This window comes from Charadrius vociferus, unplaced genomic scaffold (genome assembly GCF_000708025.1).
Source record: "Charadrius vociferus isolate BGI_N301 unplaced genomic scaffold, ASM70802v2 scaffold758, whole genome shotgun sequence".
Taxonomy (NCBI): domain Eukaryota; kingdom Metazoa; phylum Chordata; class Aves; order Charadriiformes; family Charadriidae; genus Charadrius; species Charadrius vociferus.
In genome coordinates, this window is record NW_009649934.1 from 2,996,439 (window position 1) to 3,018,806 (window position 22,368).

The 22,368-nt window shown below is 50.7% G+C and overlaps 1 protein-coding gene across 1 annotated transcript in view; it reads left to right on the top strand.

Annotated features, from left to right (window-relative positions):
- Nucleotides 1-2,525: 2,525 nt before the first annotated feature.
- The window catches only part of BSN (bassoon presynaptic cytomatrix protein), a gene marked incomplete at its 3' end in the record, with an annotated part of 66,721 nt that continues 46,878 nt past the window's right edge, over nucleotides 2,526-22,368 (top strand). Inside the window, 1 exon segment of the mRNA XM_009891307.1 lies at nucleotides 2,526-2,825. Within this exon segment, the coding sequence (XP_009889609.1) occupies nucleotides 2,526-2,825 (300 nt within the window).

Here is a 22,368-nt window from a genome sequence, read left to right on the forward strand (position 1 = left end):
CCGCATAGACCTCAATTTTTCAAATACTGTTTTTTCAACGTCGTTTTAATACACCATTAGGATCGTATGTATTCTAAGACATAAATGCTGTTTTTTATAAGAATTAAATTTAAGGGGAGAAAATGCGTTTTGCTTTCCGACGGTACTTTCTGCCGGTGTCTGGCACTTGAGCTCTCCCATCTCCACCGGGTGCGGATGCCACGTGGTTTTATGGGGCAGCAGCTTTGCAGCCCTCGGCGTCAGGAGGCGAATCCCAATTCTGAATTTAGGGGCGTCAGCGTTGGCGCTGGAGGAGCAGCGCCCGCAGACCACGCTTACTGCAGGGCCGGGTGAGGTTTGCTCTTTAGCCCGGAGCCCATCAGTTACTCCCTCATTGCTTTGCTTTATTATTATTATTGTGCGAGTCCTCCTTCAGCGAAGTGGGTTTCAATCTGCAGCCGGAAAATATTCCCAAAGCGCTATTTTAATATTTATTTTCATCCGGCTTCCTATTACTGTGGCAACATGCACTTTGAATTTCATTAGTTTTATGCATTTAAGTTCCCTTTTTAAACCTTTATAAGGTCAGGCCCTGCTTGGGTAAATCAACAATTTATTAAATTTGAGATTCGGCGTAATATTTTTCCTTAAACAGCTGTAGATCACAGGTAGTGGGGGCCTTTTTGAGAAATACGTGATGAGCACGTGCACCGGATGATTCCGTTACCTAAACCCCTCCTATAATTCCATAAAAATCTCCCACCGCAGATCCGTTCCCGCGGTCTGCCAGCAGCACGTGGCGGGGTGCCGGCACTGAAATGGGGTGGGAGGTGGGGTGTGTGGGACCTCGCGCCGTGCTCTCCAGCACGAGAACTCAAAGCTCTCGCTGCCGAAGCTGTCCCAGAGCTCCCTGGGGGCCCCCGGACCCTCCCCCCGAGCATCTGGGGTGGCAGGGAGCAGGCGCCGCGGGGTGCTGAGCATCCTGCACGGGCTACGGGGACCGCTGCCTGGCCAGCGGCGGGTGCGATGCCGAGCTCAGCGTTGCTTCCTCTTGGTAACTAGGAAATTTAGGGGATGCCACACCAGCATCGCCCCACAGGGAGGATACAGGAAGGAGGAGGACCACCTTGTTTGATAAGGCAGAGAGGGACAGGGGGATGTTAAATGTCTCATAAAAATCATGTTTAATTACCTATTGGCAAGCAATATATTCACCCTTTTTCACCCAGCGCTCACCCCTTGGTGCCCCCCAAGCTCACTGGACGCAGCCCGAGCCCCAGAAACCACCACGTTGATGACACCCAGGAACCACGGGGCAGCGCATCAGAGCACAATGTACTATAAGATGTGGCTTCTAGCCACAGAAATTACAGAAACAGAAATTAGAGTCGTGATCTGATGACTTCGAGGCTACCCAGAGCACAGGGCACCTCGCACCTGGCTACTCCCCACCAAACCGCGCTGGCATCTGTTAGACCCCTGGGTCAAACCACCAACGCCAATGGGGATTTTGCCCACACGGTGGGCATCGGAGACCCATAAAAGTTTGGGTGTTCAGTGAATGACAGGCAGGAGAGGAGAGGGATGAGAGGAAGGGATCGGGAAGGTCCCACAGGAAGGTCTCCAAGCCTTGTCCTGCTGACCTGATGCATCCAGCTGGTTTTCTGCCCAGCCAAGAGTCACATCACCTGGAATAGGGTTCAGCTGGGGGGCAGCCAGCCCACACAAGCCCCTGCTACCCACGCTTCTCGATTTAGTAATGATTACCAAAGCAGAGCTGATGTCCTCTCTCTCTTTATTTCCCACTGGGAAACAAGCCCTCGGTTGCTTTCACCTGTGGTTTGCAACAGGGGCAGCTTGACCATCAAGAGAGTATAAGTAGTTGTCCTCCTGCCTCCTTTGGGCTTCTGGAGGGGTTTTCCTTCAATCAACAGGGCACTTTGCAAGCTTTTTGTTTCACAGCAACTCATAAAAGTAGGTTGTGAGAAGATGGTTTGGGGCGTGTTGGCCATCTCCCTGCAGAAGGGGCCCCGCGATCTGCAAACCGGAGTTGCTGCTGCCTCTTTGGGTACCGGTTTGTGCTGGAGAAGTAACAGGGAGCCCCTGGCTGGCAGGAGGCAGCGCTGCCCCAAACTTCTCATTTGTGTTTTCTGTGTAACTTTCTGACTAAAGTTCAACTCAGAATACACCGAATAATTCAATTACATCTCTGCTGCTGGGTTACATAAGAGAAAGCTGAAATTGCACCTCGTTTCGTAAGGTAAAGTGCATCCTTCTGCCAACCCAAACAGTTTCCCCGGTTTGCAGTGTGTTTTTCCGGTGCCTCCTTGGCTGAGCTGGGGCTTTGGGGATGGAGAGGGTGCTTTAGAGGTTCTCTGCGTTGACCGACATCGTTTGAGTGTACTAAAATCTGGGCTTATTCCGTGTATTTTTCATGGTGTTTCAGCACGCTGAGGAGACCGGAGCAACTGGACCAGGCGGCGGGCCAGCGATCAGCATCCCCCTCCCTCGCACAGACTGCGCCCAGCTCCCAGACCCCTCGGGAGATGAAGGGCCGGGGCCAGCCCGGACCCCCGGCGGAGGGACCGCGGAGGATGCTGCAGGTGGACGCCAGGAGCCAAGGCTCGGGGAGGTCTCCCTCGGTGTCACCAGAGCGGGGCAGCACCCCAACCTCTCCTTACTCGCTCCCGCAGATCGCCCCCCTCCCCAGCAGCACGCTCTGCCCCATATGCAAGACGACGGAGCTCACCTCCTCCCCGGGACAGCCCAACTTCAACGCCTGCACCCAGTGTCACAGCAAAGTCTGCAACCAGTGTGGCTTCAACCCCAACCCGCATCTCACCCAGGTAATGCCGTCTCTTCCTCGGGCGACCTTCCTGGCCAGCTCGGGTGGGCGGTGGGGTGGCCACAGCCGGGGTTTGCAGGGAGAGGTTCTTCTTGTCTCCACGTGCGGAAGTTGTGTGGAGCACCCAAAAAGAGTTTCCCACCATCAGCGTTCCCCATCCTTCTTCACTCTTTTCAAGACACGACGTATCTCTTCTGTACTCTGATGGACAGTGATTAGAGGTTTTTGTCCTTCATTTCGAACCAGCACCCAAATGGTTGGGTGCTCACCAACCGCTATGGGAATCTATAATCACGTGGTCCACCCAGCGTTGCCCAAGAGCAGGGGTTCTGCTGGTTAATCGGGGGATAATTGCAGTAATGTGAGCTATAATGAGACGCAGGGGGATTAAATCGGTTAAAGGGGAATGGTGGACCACCAGAAAGGTTCGGTCTCTGTTGCTGGAACCCTAAAACGCTTGGCTTAGGCGAGGTCCACGGACGCAAAACTGCCCTGAAGTTGAAGGAGTTGATCAGAGGGGTTGTTGGCAACCCTGAGGTGTCGACCGTCTTAGACCCTGACTAATCCTGGGTGATGATGTTTCGGTGGCGGGTGAGTTCCAGGCAGCATCAGGCTTGGTGGCAGGAGAGAAGTGCAAAGTCATGCGCTGGGAGATGGTGAGATGGAGAGTCGTCGCTGGGAGAAGCATTTCGTGCCGTGTGAGATGGTTGTGCCGGGTCCCCGGGGGTGGCTCTGGCAGCGAGCTAGGGGGGTACTGGGGCTGGCTGGGCCACGGGGCTCCCCGTGCCCGTCCATCAGGTCAGAGACCTCCACTCAGGGTGGGAAGGGACGTGGATGCTTTTTTGCGGGTGTTAAGAGCCAAACCGCGGGGATTCCTACTCTCGGGCTTAATAACAGGAACTTAAAGCCACTGTGCCACTCCAGCGTGTGAGAAAACAGGATTTGGGCACTGAAGTCCCCTGGGTACCCATGTCTTATTGCTGTTTCCAGTAAGCATGCAGTGCTTGCTCCTGACACCAGACCTGGTGGTTTCTAAACGCCTTTGTTTGAGAGACTCCTGCCCTCCAGGCCCTTGTCCCGGTGGAAGGAGAGTTGGGGTGGCTGATACCCCTGGTGTAGTGAGACATAATTAGCTCGGTGTTGCTTTTGTACCCCTCTGAAGAAGTGCTTACCCCTGTGAAGATCAGTATGAGGTCTCGGACCTTAACCAAGGGCCCTGAGGTGGCAATTCAGGCTTGGGCAAGGAAATGCCAGTGGTCAGGTTTCTGTTTCCCTTCTGAGTTGATTTGCTAAATATTTGCTTCGTTGTCCAAGCATTGCATTGAAAGTTGACCAACTACTCTGAAGAGTAGCAGTTAAAACAGCAAATAAACAAAAGAAAATGCCCCAAGTTGCTCAGTTTCTGCTCAGCCTGGTCCTGCCTCCTCTGCCTTGGCCTAGAGCTTTCCTGCAGTGGCCCCTGCCCCGCATCCCTCTTGAAGATACCCATATCAGTTGTGTGTGTGCATGGAATTTCTGCTTCGCATCTCCAATCTGTCTCTCATCATCTCCAGGTCTCTATTCCCTCTGAAACCTGATGGACTGTGGAGCATTTTTAAGCATCTAATCTGAAAAATTGGAGCTGGGATGAAAAAAGGTGTGGTGGGGGGGTTTTTGGTTTGTTTATCTGAGTTTAATATGCATTTCAATGGCAAGCAAACTTATGACTTTTAAGTAGGTTGTTGAGGGAGCTGGGGGATGGCAACCATTGTCCAAGAGAAGTGTTTGGAGCTCGTGTTGGCAGCTGGTGAGATGGGTTGGCTGGAGGAGCAGCGGTGGTTGCTGCCTTGGTGGAGTGTGACTCGCTGTCCTCAGCACAACCACTCACGCGGCTGTTCTGGAGTCGCCCAGAAAGGCGCCTGAAGCAGTCTGGTGGCGTTAAAAAGGGTTAACAGGAGGCAGATCGGAGGTCACTCTCATTCTTGAAGGTAGGAGCTGGGTTGGAAAGGACCTCCAGAGATCATCCAGGTCCAACCTTTGCTCAAAGCAGAGATCAGGCAAGGGAGCATCGGGCTTTATCCACTTGGGTCTTGGTATCTCCCAAGGGTGGACCTGTGGGTCCCACCTGCTCCACTGCTTGACTGTCCTCACAGGGAAAAGCATCCATCCGGTCTGGTCCCTCGAGCCCAGCAGGTACTGCAGGGTGGCTGCATGGCATTGCTAATGAGGTGGTTTGTGGAGTTGTATTTTCCATTTGCGTTTCCTTATGGAAATATTTTCATGTGAATAGGTGATGTTTCTACTTTGGGCTGCGGTAGGTATGGATTTGTAACTTCTCTTTCGAGGCTTTCTGGCAGGGTCAAATCATCAAAAACACTGCATTTTCTAAGAAAACCAAACCCAAGGAAACCAAACTTGTGTTTTACTTGGTACCTGCTCTCCTGCAGGAGCTGTGGGACTGCCGGAAACGGCAGATGTGGTGTGGTGGGAATTCCAGCGGTTGTCTGGCACGACACAGCCACGTGCGTTGACTTCAGAAACCCCTTTTGGGAGCCTGGTGTTGAAAAAGAAGGCGTTTATATAAACTTGATGTGTCTTTTATACATGTATCCTATAAAATAGCTTTTATTTATATATATATATAAATACCATAACAACAGACAGTGTGTGAGCTATAGTCTATCACGCTCCGTTCTGCTGCTTACGAGTACCAAGGGCAGATTTTTCCGAGGAGGGTTAACCATACACCCTAGCACAACACCTTAGCTCGATAATTAGGTGATACCTTCCGCTCAGAAGCGTGTACATTCCTTTGAAACATTATTTTTCTTTGTCTTTTTTTAAAATTTTATTCTTTTTCATGTGCCTTGATGGTTATTTTATCTTAAAGGCAAGTAATGAATTTCTGTCATGACGAAGCAGTTGGCCTCTGTGGCATCTTGAGTTGATCGCTTGCTTTTTTCATTCACTCTTTTTTTTTTTTCCTTTTTTTTTTTCGCCCCCCTCTTTATTCCTTTGAGCACCAGCTCACTCTTGTTTCACAAGACTGGGCAAACAGACGTTCCTCTCTGCTGTCGGTGTCACTCAATATTTTACATGTAGATAATCATATTCTTCCCTCTGTTCATCTCCGCACTCCGAAATAACTGCTGTCATCGTTTTCAATTTGGTTGCCTGCTGGCGTGCCAGTTTTCTCGTTCATTCACTTATTGCTGAAGGTCAGTGCTCTTGCCATAGATGGTTATTTTAAGCAGGGGGAAATGTGAAGCAGGGAGCTGCGCTGGCACCATTAAAGACAAGAAGTTATGAAATTAGCACAGTAAAATTTAACAGTTCGCTTACGCGCCTGTGTAGCAAATGGGCTTTTGAATGGAGATGTGCTATTTGAAATGCAATATTGCAGCCCTGATGTTCTAGTAGGATTTTAAATTTCGCATTAAAACTTTTTTTCTAGTTTTCCTCAGTGTCGTCTTTGAGGGTGGTTTGGGTTTGTTTCTTTTTTTTTTTTTTGATAGCTTGTTCTGCAGGACTGTACCAGCAAGGCTGTCATCTCCTCCGGGGGGGAATAGCTCAGTTTCAAGCCAGTACAATAGGTTGAGAAAATCCTCTTTTTATACATCTTTCACTTTGTAATGCTGCTCCCGTGGCTTTCGCCTGACTGATCCTGCAGCATGTTCATCTGATTGGATTTGCTCTGTTTGGTATCACAAGGAGTAACCTGCAGGCATCCTTTCTGTTTCTCTGGGGTTTTGAAGTGCCACTACACATGGCTAATTTGAGAAATTAATTTCTTCAGTGTTCTCTTAACATTTTGGGGCTTTCTTTTAATTCATTTCCTCCCCATCTGAAGTGCTAAGCTGAAAAAAATGTAGAGCTTGGTTTTGATTTTAATCAAGAGCAGTGGCACAGCGTTAAAATACGTGCTTTGGTTAGTGCTGAAATGAAACTCAAAATGTCTGGCTGCCTAATAGGTTTGTTTGGAACCGCTTTGGGATTATAGAAAATCTTTGCATTCTTCCTTACGTTTCCATTGTGCTTTTTTTTTTCCCCATTTGAAATCGTGTTCATCAGATGCAGTTTCATAAGTATACGGATGCACACAATAGATTTTTTTTTTTCTTCCCACCTTGAATAAAGGAGCATATTTATACAGGTATGTTCTTCACCAAATTACTTTCTTTTTGAAGTCCCTGCTTTTGTCCCCAAGCCATTCTGAATGTATCTGCTGTATTTGTGACTGTATGAAGAGCTAATACTTACCATAGAATCATAGAATGGTTTAGGTTGGAAGGGACGTTGAAGATCATTCTAGTTCCACCCCTGCCCTGGGCAGGGACACCTCCCACCAGCCCAGGTTGCTCCAAGCCCCGTCCAACCTGGCCTTGAGCACCTCCAGGGATGGGGCAGCCACAGCTTCTCGGGGCAACCAGAGCCTCACCACCCTTGAAGTGAAAAATTTCATCCTAATATCTAATCTAAATCTACCTTCTTCCAATCTGAAGCCATTCCCCCTCATCCTATCAAATAATAATACTTGTTAAACTTCATTTCTGGTCCATGTTTTTAGCTGTGTTTGGGGAGATTGAAGAGATTTTGTACTTTTTACATTCTGAATATAATGTAATAAGAAAATATGAAATATTTTAAATATTTCGTAAATAAATCTGTTCCCTATGTGCTCCATGCCACATAAGATCATCACCAACCTTTGATCACACACCTTTGGCAAGTGAAACGTGAAAAGTCTCAGGGAGGATTAAAAACTTGCTGGTTGGTTTCCCAACAGTGGTCAAGGTTGTGTTTGCAGGAGAGGAAAACCTCTCAGCAGCTCTTGAGTTATCTGTAGCGGGAGGAGGTATCCACATAAATAATTTAAAGTTTTTAGGTGAATGTTTGAATTGTATGGGCGGAAAACAGACCATCAGCTGAAGAGATGAGAACAAAATGGTATAATTGTGAATGTACGGTATAGGGCTGTATTTATCATAACTTAACAGGAGATGGTTTTCTTGCTCAATTTTGTAAGAAAATTCAGGTGAAGTGGAGCGAAGAAGGAGGAGATATGGGAGGAGACAAAGTGCTCGGCAGAACATCTCTGGTGGTAGGAGGAGGGTTCATCGGTGCTGGAGGGGTGGCCTTGGTCCAAAGCCTTCTCCAGCCCAGCTCCACCAGCAGGAGCGGTGCCTGCTCACAGCATCACCTCATACATTTAGCAAATGACATAAAAAAAAAAAAAAAAAAAAAAAAAAAAAAAACCCCACATGTTGGGAAAATGGTGAAGGTGTTCATATGCTGTTCTTCCTGAAAGCCAATTTCTCATTTGGGTCATTGTCTTGATTTTATACTCTGCAGTGTCTTAGTGTCCAATTTTTATCGAAACCTGCCTTTTTTGAGGGGAATTAAGGGCCCCAAATGAAGTCTTGATGCTTCGGCATTGGCTTGACTTTTGACCGCCGGTTCAGCGGCCCTGCAGGTCAAGGTTGGGTTGTACTTCTGCATTAAAACGGTGGCCATTGTGAAGAGCAGTACATCCCTGATCCCTTCCTCTCATCCCTCTCCTCTCCTGCTTGTTGTTCACTGAACATCCAAACTTTTATGGGTCTCTGATGCCCGCCGTGTGGGCAAAATCCCCGTTGGCGTCGGTGGTTTGACCCAGGGGTCTAACAGATGCCAGCATGGTTTGGTGGGGAGTAGCCGGGTGCGAGGTCCCCTGTGCTCTGGGTAACCTTGAAGTCATCAGATCATGACTGTAATTTCTGTTTCTGTAATTTCTGTGGCTTGAAGCCACATCTTATAGTACATTGTGCTCTGATGCGCTGCCCCGTGGTTCCTGGGTGTCATCAACGTGGTGGTTTCTGGGGCTCGGGCTGCGTCCAGTGAGCTTGGGGGGCACCAAGGGGTGAGCGCTGGGTGAAAAAGGGTGAATATATTGCTTGCCAATAGGTAATTAAACATGATTTTTATGAGACATTTAACATCCCCCTGTCCCTCTCTGCCTTATCAAACAAGGTGGTCCTCCTCCTTCCTGTCTCCTCCCTGTGGGGTGATGCTGGTGTGGCACCCCCTAAATTTCCAAGTTTTCTCTGGGTGCTGAGGCTCTGCGGTTGAATTTTAGCTTTTTGTGACGGGATTGACGGCAGGGGAGGAGCCGCCAGATTCCGTTTACGCGGCCCCTTCTCGTGCTGAACAGCAAAGCTGACAAGGTTTTCTCCTGCCCTTGGGACCTTGCCGGCTATTCGTTGGGGTGTTTTTCTGTCTGTGAAGCAGCCTCCGGCCCCGGCTGTTGGTGCGCAGGCAGCGCCGCATCTCCAGGAGATGCTGTTGTGCTCGTACGGAGACACGAGGCTGCGTTTAGAGATTATAGTTCCCCTCTCCCCTTAAAGAGTGAGTGCTGGGTCTGAAGAGTGCTGGATCCTGTAAAGCAGATCTCAAAAATGGGGTAATATTTAATAATAGTAAGTGTTTCTCTGGTCCAGCTTCCCCTGGGGGGATTTCACCCCCAGGTGTGGTGCTCATGGTGGCCGTGGTAGAGGAGCTGGGGGAGGTCAGGCTGTGGGGCTGGTGCCGCAAGCAGCGGGCCTCCCTTCTCCGCACCTTTCAGCGAGTCCAGGAGTATGTTTTTGTGGGTTTTTTTTTCCTTCTGTGATCAGATGGAGACGCAAGACGCCCTCGGGCAGGCAGGGTTTGTGCGCGGCTGTGGCGGTAGACAGCTCCGTAGGTGGTAAGGTTGCACCCTGCATCCAGCCGGACCCCCGTGTCGCTGAGTCAAGTCGCCCGTTTCAGAACGATTTCTCTTTTGAGATCATCCTTCCTCATGGCATAGCTGCAAAAAAATAAATCTGTCGTGAGCGTTAACGGTGCAGATCCGGGAGAAATTTTCCACTAGATCAGGCTGCGCAACAGGAGAGGAAGGCGAGTTTTGTTCCGATTTGCGGGTTTGTTTTTAGCGGAGCTTCAGCCAGCTAAATTCACCTGTGATGCTCTTTGCAGGAGCTGGGGCTCATTGTGGCTGCTGCCTTCTCATCAGCATGGAGCAATTTGGGCTGCATCCACCCTGAGAAGCCCCCTCTGGGGCAGGGATGCTTGGCCCGGTGTGCGGCCGCGGGGCAGCTCCTCTCCCAGTGCTGGGGGATGGCTGGGACCAGTGCTTGGTGGGGATGTGCCCACCTGAAGAAGCCCTACAGCTCTCCTCAGGAGCACCTCGTGCTGTGGGCACGGTGGAAGAGCTAGGCACTAAAACCACACTGTTTTGGGGGATTGCGGTGAATATTGTGTGTTTTCATAATGAGAAGGTTTTGATAGGAACCTTGAATTTATCTCCACCAACAGGTTGCGTGTATGTGTGTGTATCCTGTATTTTAGCCCTTCCTCACCGCTGCCCTTCACCTCTTAATCCCCTTATCCCTACAGCAAGTATCCCAGCCCTCATTTCATCCTGCATCTGCAGTGTTGCGGTGAAGAATGCTTCTGTTACCTCTTGGTTGGACTTTTTTTTAAATTATTTTATTTATTTATGTTTTATCTTTTTTTTTTTTTAAATGGGGTGATTAGCACTGGATAAAGCAACTCACATGAAGCTGGAGAACTTGCTGAGGCTTTCTACATACAAATGACTCATTTGCCTTTTCAGCCCCTGTTGCAGCCCGAGCAGGGACTTCTCCCGGCCTTGTCTGTTCGATATATCGCAATTTTAAGTCGGAGCCAACAACAACAACAAAAAAAATATAAAAAGCTCATGAGTAATTCTGGCTGTTCCTCCCAGTGTGCTGCCTTTTGCTGTGCTCTGCGTAGATGATTCAAATAATGCAAAATTCACTTGTGGAAAATGTCAAAAAAACCCCACCCAACCCAACCTTGGCTTAAAACGGTTCCCGGTGACTAACAGGGCTGGTGTTGCTCACGGTGGCTCCCCTCTGCTGACGGCTGGCTCCGATGAGCCGCGGTGGCGGGAACTGGGCTGCAGGGACGCATCAGGGTCTGCAGTGACGCGTTAAATTGTTTGGAGGGGACGGGAGAGCGTAGCTGCCCACACGCCGAAGCGATGCTGCGGTGGAGAGAGGGGTAATGAAAACAACTGCAAGGAAAGATGAATACTCCTGAGAGGTGGGAGGTGGCCGGTGTTCTTCTTGCCATCTTCTTCTGCTTGATAAATACCAAGCCCAGCAAGCCGCACGCGCCGCCCTGCGTCGTCCTTCCCTTGGTACGTGAAGTTACTGAGCTGTCTGCTTGGATGAGACGTGGTTTTCCTCTAGCTTTCAACTCGCGTATCGCTGTCATTAAAAAGAAAAGCTAGCTGAGGATGGGAAAGGGCTGTCAAGCTCTCCAAAACAGCGCGGGGTACCGAGTCAGAGGGTCCCTGTGTTTTATGAAAGCTTCTCTGTGTCTGTTACTTGTTTTCAGTTCCCTGCCCTGGACATCCTCAGGCAGAGAAATAAGACCCTTTACAGCCTGTGGTGGTGGATGGAGCTGTGTCACTCACACGGATGCTGCTCAAGGTTTTCCTACCAGTTGAGCACGTGAAGTCTCACACGGGGTCGAGTGTCCCTCTGGGTCCTCCTCACCGCACACAAAATATCCCAGAGAGCAGCAATTGCACAGGGCTTTATGGCCCTCGCTTGTACGGTGGTGTTTGCGATGTGTGCTTGGTGGGAAACCGCTGCGCTGCCTTTGGGGAGCCCTTAGGAGAAAACTTCAAACTCAGTGCCTCGATGGGGATTGAGTGAATCCCAGCCGAATTAATTCCTATTTACCATCTTTCCACAAGCAGCAGAGATCGGGGTGGTTATAATGGGGAGGTTTCAGGTGCTCTGCATCCCCTACGGCTCCATCTCGGGGGATGCGTCTCCAGTGTGGGAGAGCCTCGGTTGAGGGGGAGATGCTGTGATGTGACTCTTCCCACCCCAGCTGATAACAACATATGAATGAGGTCTGTCTGGTCTTTAAAGACAGCGGTGCTTGTAAGAGGTGGTGACATCTCGGCAGCATCCCTTTGGACCTGAATTTTAGCCTATCACCATTGCCACATCTGGCTCCCATCACCAGAAGCCCAACTTGCTTCTTCCTAACCCTGTCTTTTGTCTGTCTCTTGACTATGGTCATGTTTAGGTGCTAAAAGGGGATTTATGTAGCGTAGCAGACTGAAAAGCATCAGAAATTTCTGAAAACAGCCCTGTGAGTGCAGTAAGGTGTTTGTGGGACAGGAGTTTGTGCCTGCTGAGGTGTTCCTCACCACTTCAATTCAAGCTCGTACAGCCTTGGTCCCAGGCCTCACCCTCCTGTCGTACCCAGCTCCTCATCTCGGAGATGTGATATGCAGCCATGCTCCTGGACAGCCCTTATCTGAGGGGGTACGGTGCGAATTGCTCCACGAAAACCAGTTATTTTAACTCTGATTGAAATGCCGTTTTATCTAGGTGATAAACTTGTAGATCGAGGACAGCTGAAGGGTGGGATGCTTCAGTTCTGGATTCGTTTTTTGTTGTAAATAGGGTGTGCTGTTGGCTTGGCTTTCTGCTTCAGGTGAAGTCAAAGCCAAGTCATTGGAATGGCTCAGTAGGGAAATCCAGAGGGCGAGATGTGGTCTTAATGGGGTGGGAGTAGACTATGAAGCAGGTCTGTGGGATTGAAGGTTTGTCAAAGCCAGTTAAGGCGTGGGCATAACGTGGCACTAAACCAGCTGGAAGTCAGATTTGAAGACTGAAGGTCCGGTGTGTCCCTCCCCTTCCTCCCTTGCCCCCTTGGATGCCCATCTACTGCATCTTAATTGGTCCCCAACTGCTTGTGGAGCAGCTCTGCTACCCAGTCGCAGCTCATGAAACACCCCCGCAAGATGGGAAGAAGACTTAATGTTGACTTTTTGCTCCCTCCACACCTGCTCTGCCACCCCCTTGCCATGTCCGAGCCGTGGCAGTTAGACTGGCCAGACCCTTGGGCTGGAGACCTCCGTGGAAAAGACCCCAGTGGTGAGCAGGACAGACGTGCCCATCGGTCCTGTGGAGAGGAAGTTTTGGTGGCCACCTACCCCCAGCCGCCCTCTCCCCCTTCTAACGAGCACGACACAGCATTCCCGTTAGACGGAAACAGAAGCGCAAACACTCGGGCTCGTATGTTCGGCAAAGCCTAGATTATTCTGAATCATCCAATATCCTTATCAGCGCGCTACAGACGGCGCTTGCATCAGTCACAGCACAGGCTGGGGGAGCCGGTGGCAGTGCTCTGCCTGCTTTAATTGCCACAAGCGAGCAGCTATTTGAAGCCCCGTCCCCAAAGAGCAAACGAGCTCGTCACTGCGCCTAACTCGGCTTTGCGTTGAGCAAGCTTTCCCCATTACAAGCCTGCGAAGGGTGCAAACGTATAGAAGTGTGCGTATAGCGAGGCACCCGGCTGGGTGTGCTGGAGTGGGGGTCACTGGCTCTAGGGTGGGAACTCCCCTTGGGATTTCAATTTTGGTGGTTTTTTTTCACCCCCTCCTTAATTGCGGAGTACCCTGATGGCTGAAGACGCAGGCAGGGGGTAAAGCTGGAAAGGTCGCGTCCCTGCAGCTCTTCGGGTGTGGGGTTCCTCCAAAACCAGCTTCACCATGGCTCTGAGTCACACATTGGTTCTGCTCGGCCCCTCAGATGTACCACATCCCCTTTCCTCCCCCAGAGATGATGCCCCGTAGATAAAAATACCAGGTCTAGTGGAAAAGTCTCAGTTATAAACTAGTGGTCGGTGATAAAATTATCCTGGGGACCTGAGGAAGAGTTGAATTACCTGAATTTCTGGATTCCCCAGAAATAACGAGCATGCTTATTGTGGGGAGAGGCTTCTCCTTGAGCGCGCCTCGCTCGGTTTTGCCCGTGAGGTACTTTGCCTATTGCAAAACCTTGCAAGCTCTGAGAAAAGCAAATACCCTTTTGGTGTTTGGTGGAGCACGATGTGCGAGACCAACGGTGCTGGGGCAGTTGAGGGGGGGACCTCCCCTGTCTAAAAGGCGAAGCCCAGTTAAACTGCGCCCTCGTACCCAGGCGTGCTCCTTTCAGCTGGTCCTGAGCAACCTGCCTGAGGGACCTTTGGTGGACTGGGGCATGAATCCTGGTGGGTTTTTTTTGGGTGTTTTTTTTTTTTTTTTGAAGTGGGGAGTAAGTACTGAGATGCCGGGCCAGGCCAGCTCGTGCCCTAAAACGCGTTTTTACAAACTGTGCGTTATGTTCTGACCTGCCATATTAATTTTCCAGATGATATGATTGTGGCTTTCAAATTGGAGAGCGCTTTGAGAAATATCACCAAACAGGCATGCTGCTGCTGCCATCTGTCTTTGAGCTGCTTCTGGGATCCCATTACTTGCTCTCAGCAGACGATCGTTATTGCTTTATTGAATTAGGAAGAAAAAAAAAAAATACCAACCCAACGACTTCTGAAATATTGTTTGCCATAACTAATTCCAGGTGCTAAATTCTTGTTGAGACCCGGGGGATGTGTTGAAATAATGCTTTATGCAGATCCTGGGTGTAAAGTTTTTACAGGTCTGCCCAGAAAAGTCCCACGATCTGATAGTTTTGAAGGACATGTCATTTGGAGGGCTCTGAAGAGCTCCAGCTACCACTGCATTAAGTAATCTCAAGGCCATGCCACCCCAACCAAGAGCCAACATTGGGCGCTACGTTACTTTTTGTAAAAAGTGAAAGCTTCATCCCATGAAGCGCCATCCCTGGAGGTGTTCAAGGCCAGGCTGGATGGGGCTTCGAGCAACCTTGTCTAGTGGGAGGAGTCCCTGCCTATGGCAGGGGGGTTGGAACTCAATGATCTTCAAGGTCCCTTCCAACCTACACCATTCTATGATTCATTGTCACTCCTGATGGCTTTGGCCAGCTCAAGCTGTTGCCCCAAGTCCCCCTTCTTCTCCAGCCAACCCCTTTTCCCATGTCTTCCAGCTGCAGGCAGTCGCCCCGTGCCACCCAGCCTGCATCCCACCGGGAAGCAAAGGTCTCAGCATGGTGAGACCCTCTCCCTGAGCGAGTGGGTCGCTGTGCACCGATGAGCGGCAACCCCCAAGGTGATGTTGATCATGCATGGTGAGCCGTTTTGCATACCAACGCCTGCTGCCCGCCGTGGTTCAGACCTTTTTCTCCTCCTTTTCCTTCCTCTGCAGATGCCAGGAGCCAGCCCAGCCAGGCGGGGGGGGGGGAACGTTAACACCAACAGACAAGGCTGTGGGCAGATAAAAGCTTACGGGAAGGTGGTATTTTTATGGATGTAAAATGTTTCTCCCCCGCCCTGGTGCACGGGTCCTGCTGCTTCCCTCTCGCCGGCCAATCCATCCCTTCTCTACCCAATTTAAGGCAGTTTGGGTCTGATTGCTTGCTGTTGGCCCAGCTCCCCCGCTTCAGCTGGAGGTTTTGATGTGCAACACTTGAAAATCAGGAGGTGAGACCTCTCCAGCTGAACGCTCAGAAATGGAGGCAGCAGCGGTCGCTCCTGCTCTCTTGCCTGCGAGAAATGTGCCGTAGATAAGCATCAGTCCCGGAGCTGCTAATTACCCTCAAGTTGTTGGGGTTTGAGGCCAGGGCAGGGTGACAAGATCCATTTTTTTCTCTCCAAAAGTGATTTCTAATTGGCGTTGGAGCAAATCAAAGAAGGGTGAGATCGGCTTGAACCGTGCAGTTCGCTCCTCCACGGTTGCCTTTCCGTCTGGGTGGACGTGGAGCGGTGCTGTTCCCGGAGCGCTGTGGCTTGCATTGCCTGTCGCCTTGTCCAACGTGCTCCATGGCTGCGGTGGCTGAGGCGTGGAGGTGCTGCGTGGGTCCAGCACCTACAGACCGTCTATCGAGCTATAGGGCTTGAGGAAGAAAGGCTTTTATAGGAACTGTTTTAGAAACTGCACTATTTCCTTGTCCTGCCAGAAGCATGGGGTGGCTGCCTAGAGATCACTGTTTGACATGGCTGTGAGGCTTTAATAAAAAAATACACTATTTACAAGGAAGAAAAGCTTTATTTATTTATTTTTCCTTTGCCTGTCAAGTTAATTTGAGATTTCATTAAACACCAGCCTGCTCCCGCAGACCGAGTTCTCGGCTGTGATGGTGTGGACGGATGCCCTCGTCAAGGAGCTCTTAAATACTTTGTTCAAATGAGCAACCCAATTTATTCTTCCGGTATTTATTGCTTGAGTGGCATGCACCACCGTGTCCGATACATCTACATCTCTCTTTCCATCTTCTCTTTGCAGCCACCGGTGCTAGAAATGTTGCCGCAGCTCAGCGGTGGGAGCACCGTCTCGGTGAGGGTGATGCTCCCCATGCACCGTGGGGTGCGATAGCAACAAAGGGGCTAGAGACAACCTTAAAATAGTGGTTGACAGTGGCGTGTTTGCACAAAAAGAGTGTTTGTGAGAGAATTCTTGCATGGTGGGTTTGGGGTTTTGTGTCCTTTGGGATTATTTTATTTTTGTTGTGTGTGGACCTAAAGCTGCTGCTGTTTGGAGATCTTTCAAAGAGAAGCTAAGAAGCCTAAAAAGGTGGAGGAAAGATTTGCTGCTGGGATATACCTTGGGTTTTTTTTCTTTTTTTAAATGAGTGATTTCTATTTGAAACTTTTTTTTCCTCTTCTCTAACAGTTTCTAGTTTTGTAATCAAGGACTCGGCCCCTCGTTTGAGCAGCACAAAGCTCGCTTTCACTGTAAGCTTGCCCAGGGTTTGAAGTTGGGCTGAGGGGTCCCAGCCCAACGCGTTGCTCTATGGTGATCCTTTGAGTCCCCCATCAGGAGGGCGGCAGAGGGCTCCCCTAATTGGGTAACTTCATATTTTGGCTTGGGTGATGATAGAAGAGGCAGCCTTGTGGCTAGCAGGCCCCGTTCTGATTACACCTTTTTGGGGTGCATTAGTTTAGATCTCTGTGGCAATAATGGCTTTAGATCAGTAAGCAAAAAATCCTGATTTGAATGCCTGATTTTAATCTTGCTTTGCGTTTGTCCGTGTTAGTGATTCTTTGGAAGACGAGGTGATTGCTGTTGTGGACTGGCTTGCAATTAAGTATCCCCTTCTTAGAGCTTATGTAATGGCTATAAAAACCCAATTAACAGTGATGTGGCTTTACAGGTATCTGGTCGAATTCTAATTGTTTACAGATTTTTGTGTTGGAATTGGTGTGTTTTACTTAGTAGATGATGAGTTCAAGCTGGGTCCAGGTGCATTTGGATGGGGATAGGAATTCCAGCACAGAAAAGCTATTCTAAGCTATTAAAAGCTATAAAATATGTAGCTGGTGACTGGAAAAACTGTTTCTGGTGTTCATGGCCCATGCTTGTAAACCTGTTTCAGGCACCAGGGCCACCCAACTGCATCTCTCCAGAAGGCGGCAAGATGGATGGTGGATCTGTGGGCAGGTGGTCTGTGGGCTGCTTTGATGGGACCATGCAAAGCTGAGCTCCTTTCATAGCATGCAGTCCTCCAATGCTGCCTGAGTAGCCCCTAAAAAAGCACAGAAACTGTGCCTGGAAATGCAGAAAACCAATAATTGGGTTTGAAGGCCGTGGAGGTGCCGTGGAGCCCCAGGGGAGACCGAGACCAAGAGTTCTGCAGCGTGAAGTTGGTGTCCAGTCACCTCTAGGAGACAGTTTGCTCATTGTAGTCTTGGTGCCGGGACCTGCTTCCCTGGATGGACGCCTTCATCAGGTCCCAGACTTCTTTTACTGGATAAAACAGCTGCTGTTCAGTGTTTGTGGTCAGTAGGATGGCAAGTAATGGACTTAACCTCAATCTTCCTTGCAGTCTAATATTTTGGTAACATTTTCTAGCAGTTAGGATGGTTAAGCCAAAGCCCTTTTATTCCCCTTTTCACAGCCCACCCAGTAAATCCACAACTGATGGGAAGTCTTAAAGACCAAATTAGACAAACATCTGTCGGCAGCACTGCAGGCTTGTTTGATCCTGCCCGGGGCAGAGGATAGAGCCAAAACCTTTCAGAGACCCGTACAGCCCTCTCTTCTTCCTGCTGCAGGGCATCAGGGCAAAATCCCGAAGCCTTTAATACGGGTTTGTTGGAACGAAGCATCAGCGTCAATAAAATTCAGACACAGGAGGATCTCTTGGAAAGAACGGGGAACGTGGCAGGGGAAGGCAGTGCTGGAGGAAACCCACCCAGTGCCTCTCATCTGCTTCTCGGAGAGTCATAAAAGATGCTGAAGGTGTATGATAGGGCCCTGAGCCCTGTGGGAAAAGCCATTCTGCATTCGTTCGGGGTGGCTGGAGCCTGGAGGTGGTACCTGCCCCTCTTAGCCATCGATGTGTGGTTGGTACGATGGCTGTCCCTGGGCAGTGCTCAGTTCGTGACTCCTCTGTGTGGGAAGGGGGCTGCCTGGGATGGCTTCCTCACAGGTTTAGGATTAACCTTCCTTCTGGATGCTTTCCAGGTCTCTCTCTTGGGTCTGTTCTATCCAAGTGTGGTAAGTCCTGGTCAGACGGAACCTTTCATCCTCCCAGCAGTCCTCCTTCTGCCTCCTCCATGGGCTGCCGAGTGCCGTCCCTCGTGATAGCCCCTGCAGGTCTCCATCCTCCAGTGCACTGTGTTCCACTGGGCTTCCCTGCAGCCCTTAAGCTCCATCACGATCATCTAATGAAACTCCTGGAGAAACCAGTACAGCCAGCTCCTGAGGAGGGCTGGGAGGGGACGCCCAGCAACGTCTGGACCATGAACAGAAGGGGGGATGTACTATGCCTGTCTCCTCCTAGGTGCACATCCTAACTTTGTGCCTAATTAATTTGTTCAATATTTGCACCCTCTGAGCAGCACAGTAGCCCAAGTGAAGGTGGGGGCTGTCCCAGGGGTTTCGGGCAAGGTCAGACCAGCCTGGGGCAGCCTACGCTATCCTGCCTTTGGCCAGCGTTTGGTAACGAGCCGGGGCATCTCGGGATTGCGGCATCTGCTCACTTTGCCTCTGCTGCAGCCATAGATTTGCGTTTCATAGAGTGTGTGGCTAGCTGGATGATAAATTATTCATGGCAGGGAACTTATCGTCTTTATCTGGAATAATTGAGCAATTAAATCTGTTTAGGTATGTAAAAACATTGTGCAATGGCTTGTCTGTCTTCAGGCCTTAAATTCTACAAGAGCATTTATTACATATTTAATCCAGAATAGTTAAAAAAAAAGAAAAAAAGAGAGACAGATAGAAAATACATTCTGCTTTGATGCATTGATCTGCTCCAGTATGTTCGTTGGCAGAAGTCATTCGTTCCAGCAGCTCCACTCATAAATACATATTGGACCAGGATGAACGAGGCCTAACTTGGCTCCTTCAGTCTGGAGAAGACGTGAGGCCATAGCACCTGGTCTGTGACTCTGTCTCTGCAGAGACTTTGGGTTATTTACGTTAGCACCGGGATTGCCTTTATTGTTTAAAAACCTCTGTCCCAGGTGTTTTGTACCGGGTCGGGGTCCTCTCTGCCCCAACTGCTGCTGTGCTCTGTCCAGATGTTGCTGCTGCTGAGGCAATGCAAAGTTTGGGCCGTAAAAGGACCTTCAGATATTCAAGGCTGTTTAGTTTATTCCCTGAGCTACAGCCATTATCTCCCATTGATGTAATTCTCCGGGATTCCCGAAGGAGCCAGAAGCTCATGGGCAAGGCCGCGACAGGGCCGGCGCGTAACCTTGGAGCCGTGCCGTAAATGTGGAGCCATGCGGTAAACCAATGATGATTTTATTTTGTGTTACCGATAGGAAACCAGGTTTGAAACCTATTGCTTTTTAATTAACCTGTTATAAGTCTATCGAGAGCAGCCTGTGCTCTTTGTAGCGCTATAGCTGTGAGTCCCATCCCTGCTGTACCAGCCGGCCGCTCCGCACCCAGAGACACCCCGTGGCCTTGTGTCTTTCTCCGCTTTGGGCAGGAGGTACCGGTGAATGGAAAGTTTTGAGCTCCCCGGCTCCCTCCCAGGCTGCTATTTTAGTTCTGCAGAAGACAATAAGCGAGCAGGACCGGAGGCTCCTGTTACTGTGGACGTCCGTCCTTCGGCAGGCGGTGGGTGGCGGGCGGCAGCAGCAGCAAAAGGCCAAGCAAGCCATTAGGCTTTCCCGGCGGCGTGGTGCGGAAGCCACGCACTACGGAGCGGGAGGGGACCTGGGGCTGCACTTAAGAGCACGTCGGCGTGCAGAAGCTCAAGAGGTTAAAACCTGGGGTGAGCTCTCTGTCGTCCGCCCTGACCGAGCCCGCAGGACAGCATCTTCCGAGCACCTACGGATGTCCGAACCCTTCATGCGCTCCTGCGGACAGGGAACAAAGGCTGTCTAAACAGGAGCTAGTGAGGCAGCAAATTGCACAAGAAACCTTCCCTAATGAACTGGAAGGACTTGTCCCTTCGCCTCCGGCGGCGGCACTGCCGGCGTGCTCAGCTTGCTTCGGCAGGGGGGGTGGGGTGGGGTGGTGTCCTGCGCTCCCCGGGGAGGCTGGGAGAGCAGAGGAGCAGCGCTGGAAAGGTTTCCTCCTGCCTGTCCAATTCTCTCCGCCAGCAAGGGCGAGTGGTGAAGAAGGGGATGCTCGCGCTTCCTGAGGAGCTAACAGCTTTACGGGTGCCGTCTCGGCGGGGGATGCGCCGGGGGGAGCGCCGTCCTGCCCCTGACGGCCCATCAAGGTTAGTGGCAAAGCTCGGCAGCGCGAGGCTGTTTTGTGTTGAACGTTTGGCTTTGGTGGCGGCGTGGTGTGGGTAAAGATCATCCCAACAGCCAGGCGCCGGAGCTGGAGGTTGCCTTTAAAACCCAGAGGGTCCTCAAGAGCCTCGTGTGGGTTAGTGCCTCCTGGGGAGAGGAGAAGAGCTGCTCTGACAGCCTTTGGTTCGTTTGGGGAGCGTTAACTAGAGACGAGGGAACCGGGTAAGAAGTGACTAATAGGATGAAATGGCACCGTCGGCTTCCACAGCTCGGTTCTCTGGACAAACGTGGTTTCCCATCTGTTGTTTGCGTTGAAGGAGATGAGTTTGGGGGTTGGTTCCTCTCGCTCGCCAGCAAACGAGCAAGTTGATTGTTTTCTGGCAAGCGTTAGCGGGATGAGGACTGACGGCTCCGGTGGCTTCCCCTTCTGGGCAGGAGTGCTGAGGACTAGATTTTATTTGTATTGACACGTTTGAAGATAAAGATGAGCATAAGGTGGCCTTTTTCAGAAGTGCCTCGGTGACCACGTTCCCCTGTCAATTAAGTGCCGAGACGCTCCTAATTGTACAGTCCCTCTGGAGCCGTGGATTCTCCTCAAACTGTGCTTTAGGTTTGGACCAGGAAGCTTCAGCCCACGCTGCCTGCATGTTTGCGTCCGCCTCCTCTCCACCTGGCCGCACGCGTGAATTTTGGCAATGTCTTGACGCGCAGCCTGGCCAGGGGCGCACGACGGCTCCTTCACCCTGAGCCACTTGTGGTCCTCCAGAGGTGCCAGAGGAGACTTCACCCCCTGACGTTATCCGTTTTTCCCCCGCCCCAGGCCAGACCCTGGCTGGTACACCGCATTGCAGCCTCCCATGGGATGCTTTGCAGGCTTCTCATTTCATTTGCACGCGGGCTCCAAACAACAGGGGCTGTTTTTTTCCTACCCTCGACGTGCGAGCTTCATGGCAAGCTGCCTCTGCATTGCTACAGGAGAAATCAGCAATAGTTCTGCTTAAAAAAAAAAGCAAAACAAAACAAAAACAACCCAAAACCAACCCAAACCCCACCAAACCCCCAAAAAACCAACCCAAACCCCCAAAACTTTAGAATAAGGCATATATTTGTGTTTGTCATCCATTCCACCAGCCAGTCTGCGATGGTGTGGGAAGTCTTCTCCATGCGTTATGTTTAGCAATTTTTTTTTTATTTTTTTTTTCATGTATCAGCAGCTCTTCCAGGATCTGCTGAGCTTCCCTTGCTCTCCTACAGCGATTCCCACCTCCTGCCTTCCCGGCAGCGTCCTGGCTCCCCGCTGCAGCTCGCTGTTCCCTCTCTCCTCTAGCCGTGGGCTGCCTTTAGCACTGCCTCTTCTCTCGGATGGGGATGTCGCTTTAATTGCATGGTCCATGGCTTTGGCAGATTTCAGCGTGACAATGTAAAACGCAAGACGTGCCCCCTCCACCCCCCCTGCCCTGCCATGAAGAGCTCTTCTTGAGCAGATCCGGGAGGCATGGGGAGGGGAAGGGACGTTTCGCTGACTGGTTGATTTCATGACATGAGGGTTCTTCATCTGCAGGCAGCGCTGATGAATTGGAGGCACGTAAGGACACCCTCGGGCAGGTCACCGGCAGCTCTAGGGAGAGGCCAGGCTGTTGCAGCCTTCCTTCCAGGATAAGCCAGTAGCACCCATTAATGCCACCCTTCTTCATCCAGTCAGTGGTCCTGGCATTGAGCCCTCCCTGTTAGCCTGATTAACACAGTACCTTCGTTACCCAATTCCAGCTTTGGTTATTTTTATACTCGTCTAGTCCTGGCTGTAGTGGTGCCTCCGAAAGGCAGAGGAGGGAGCTGTGACCATGGCCCTGGGGTGCATCTGCTTGGGGGTTGGCTTCGTGAGAGGTGGCTCTGGGGCAGGTGCCTGCTTGGGGCTTTCGGAGTCGAAGAGCTCCTGCTGA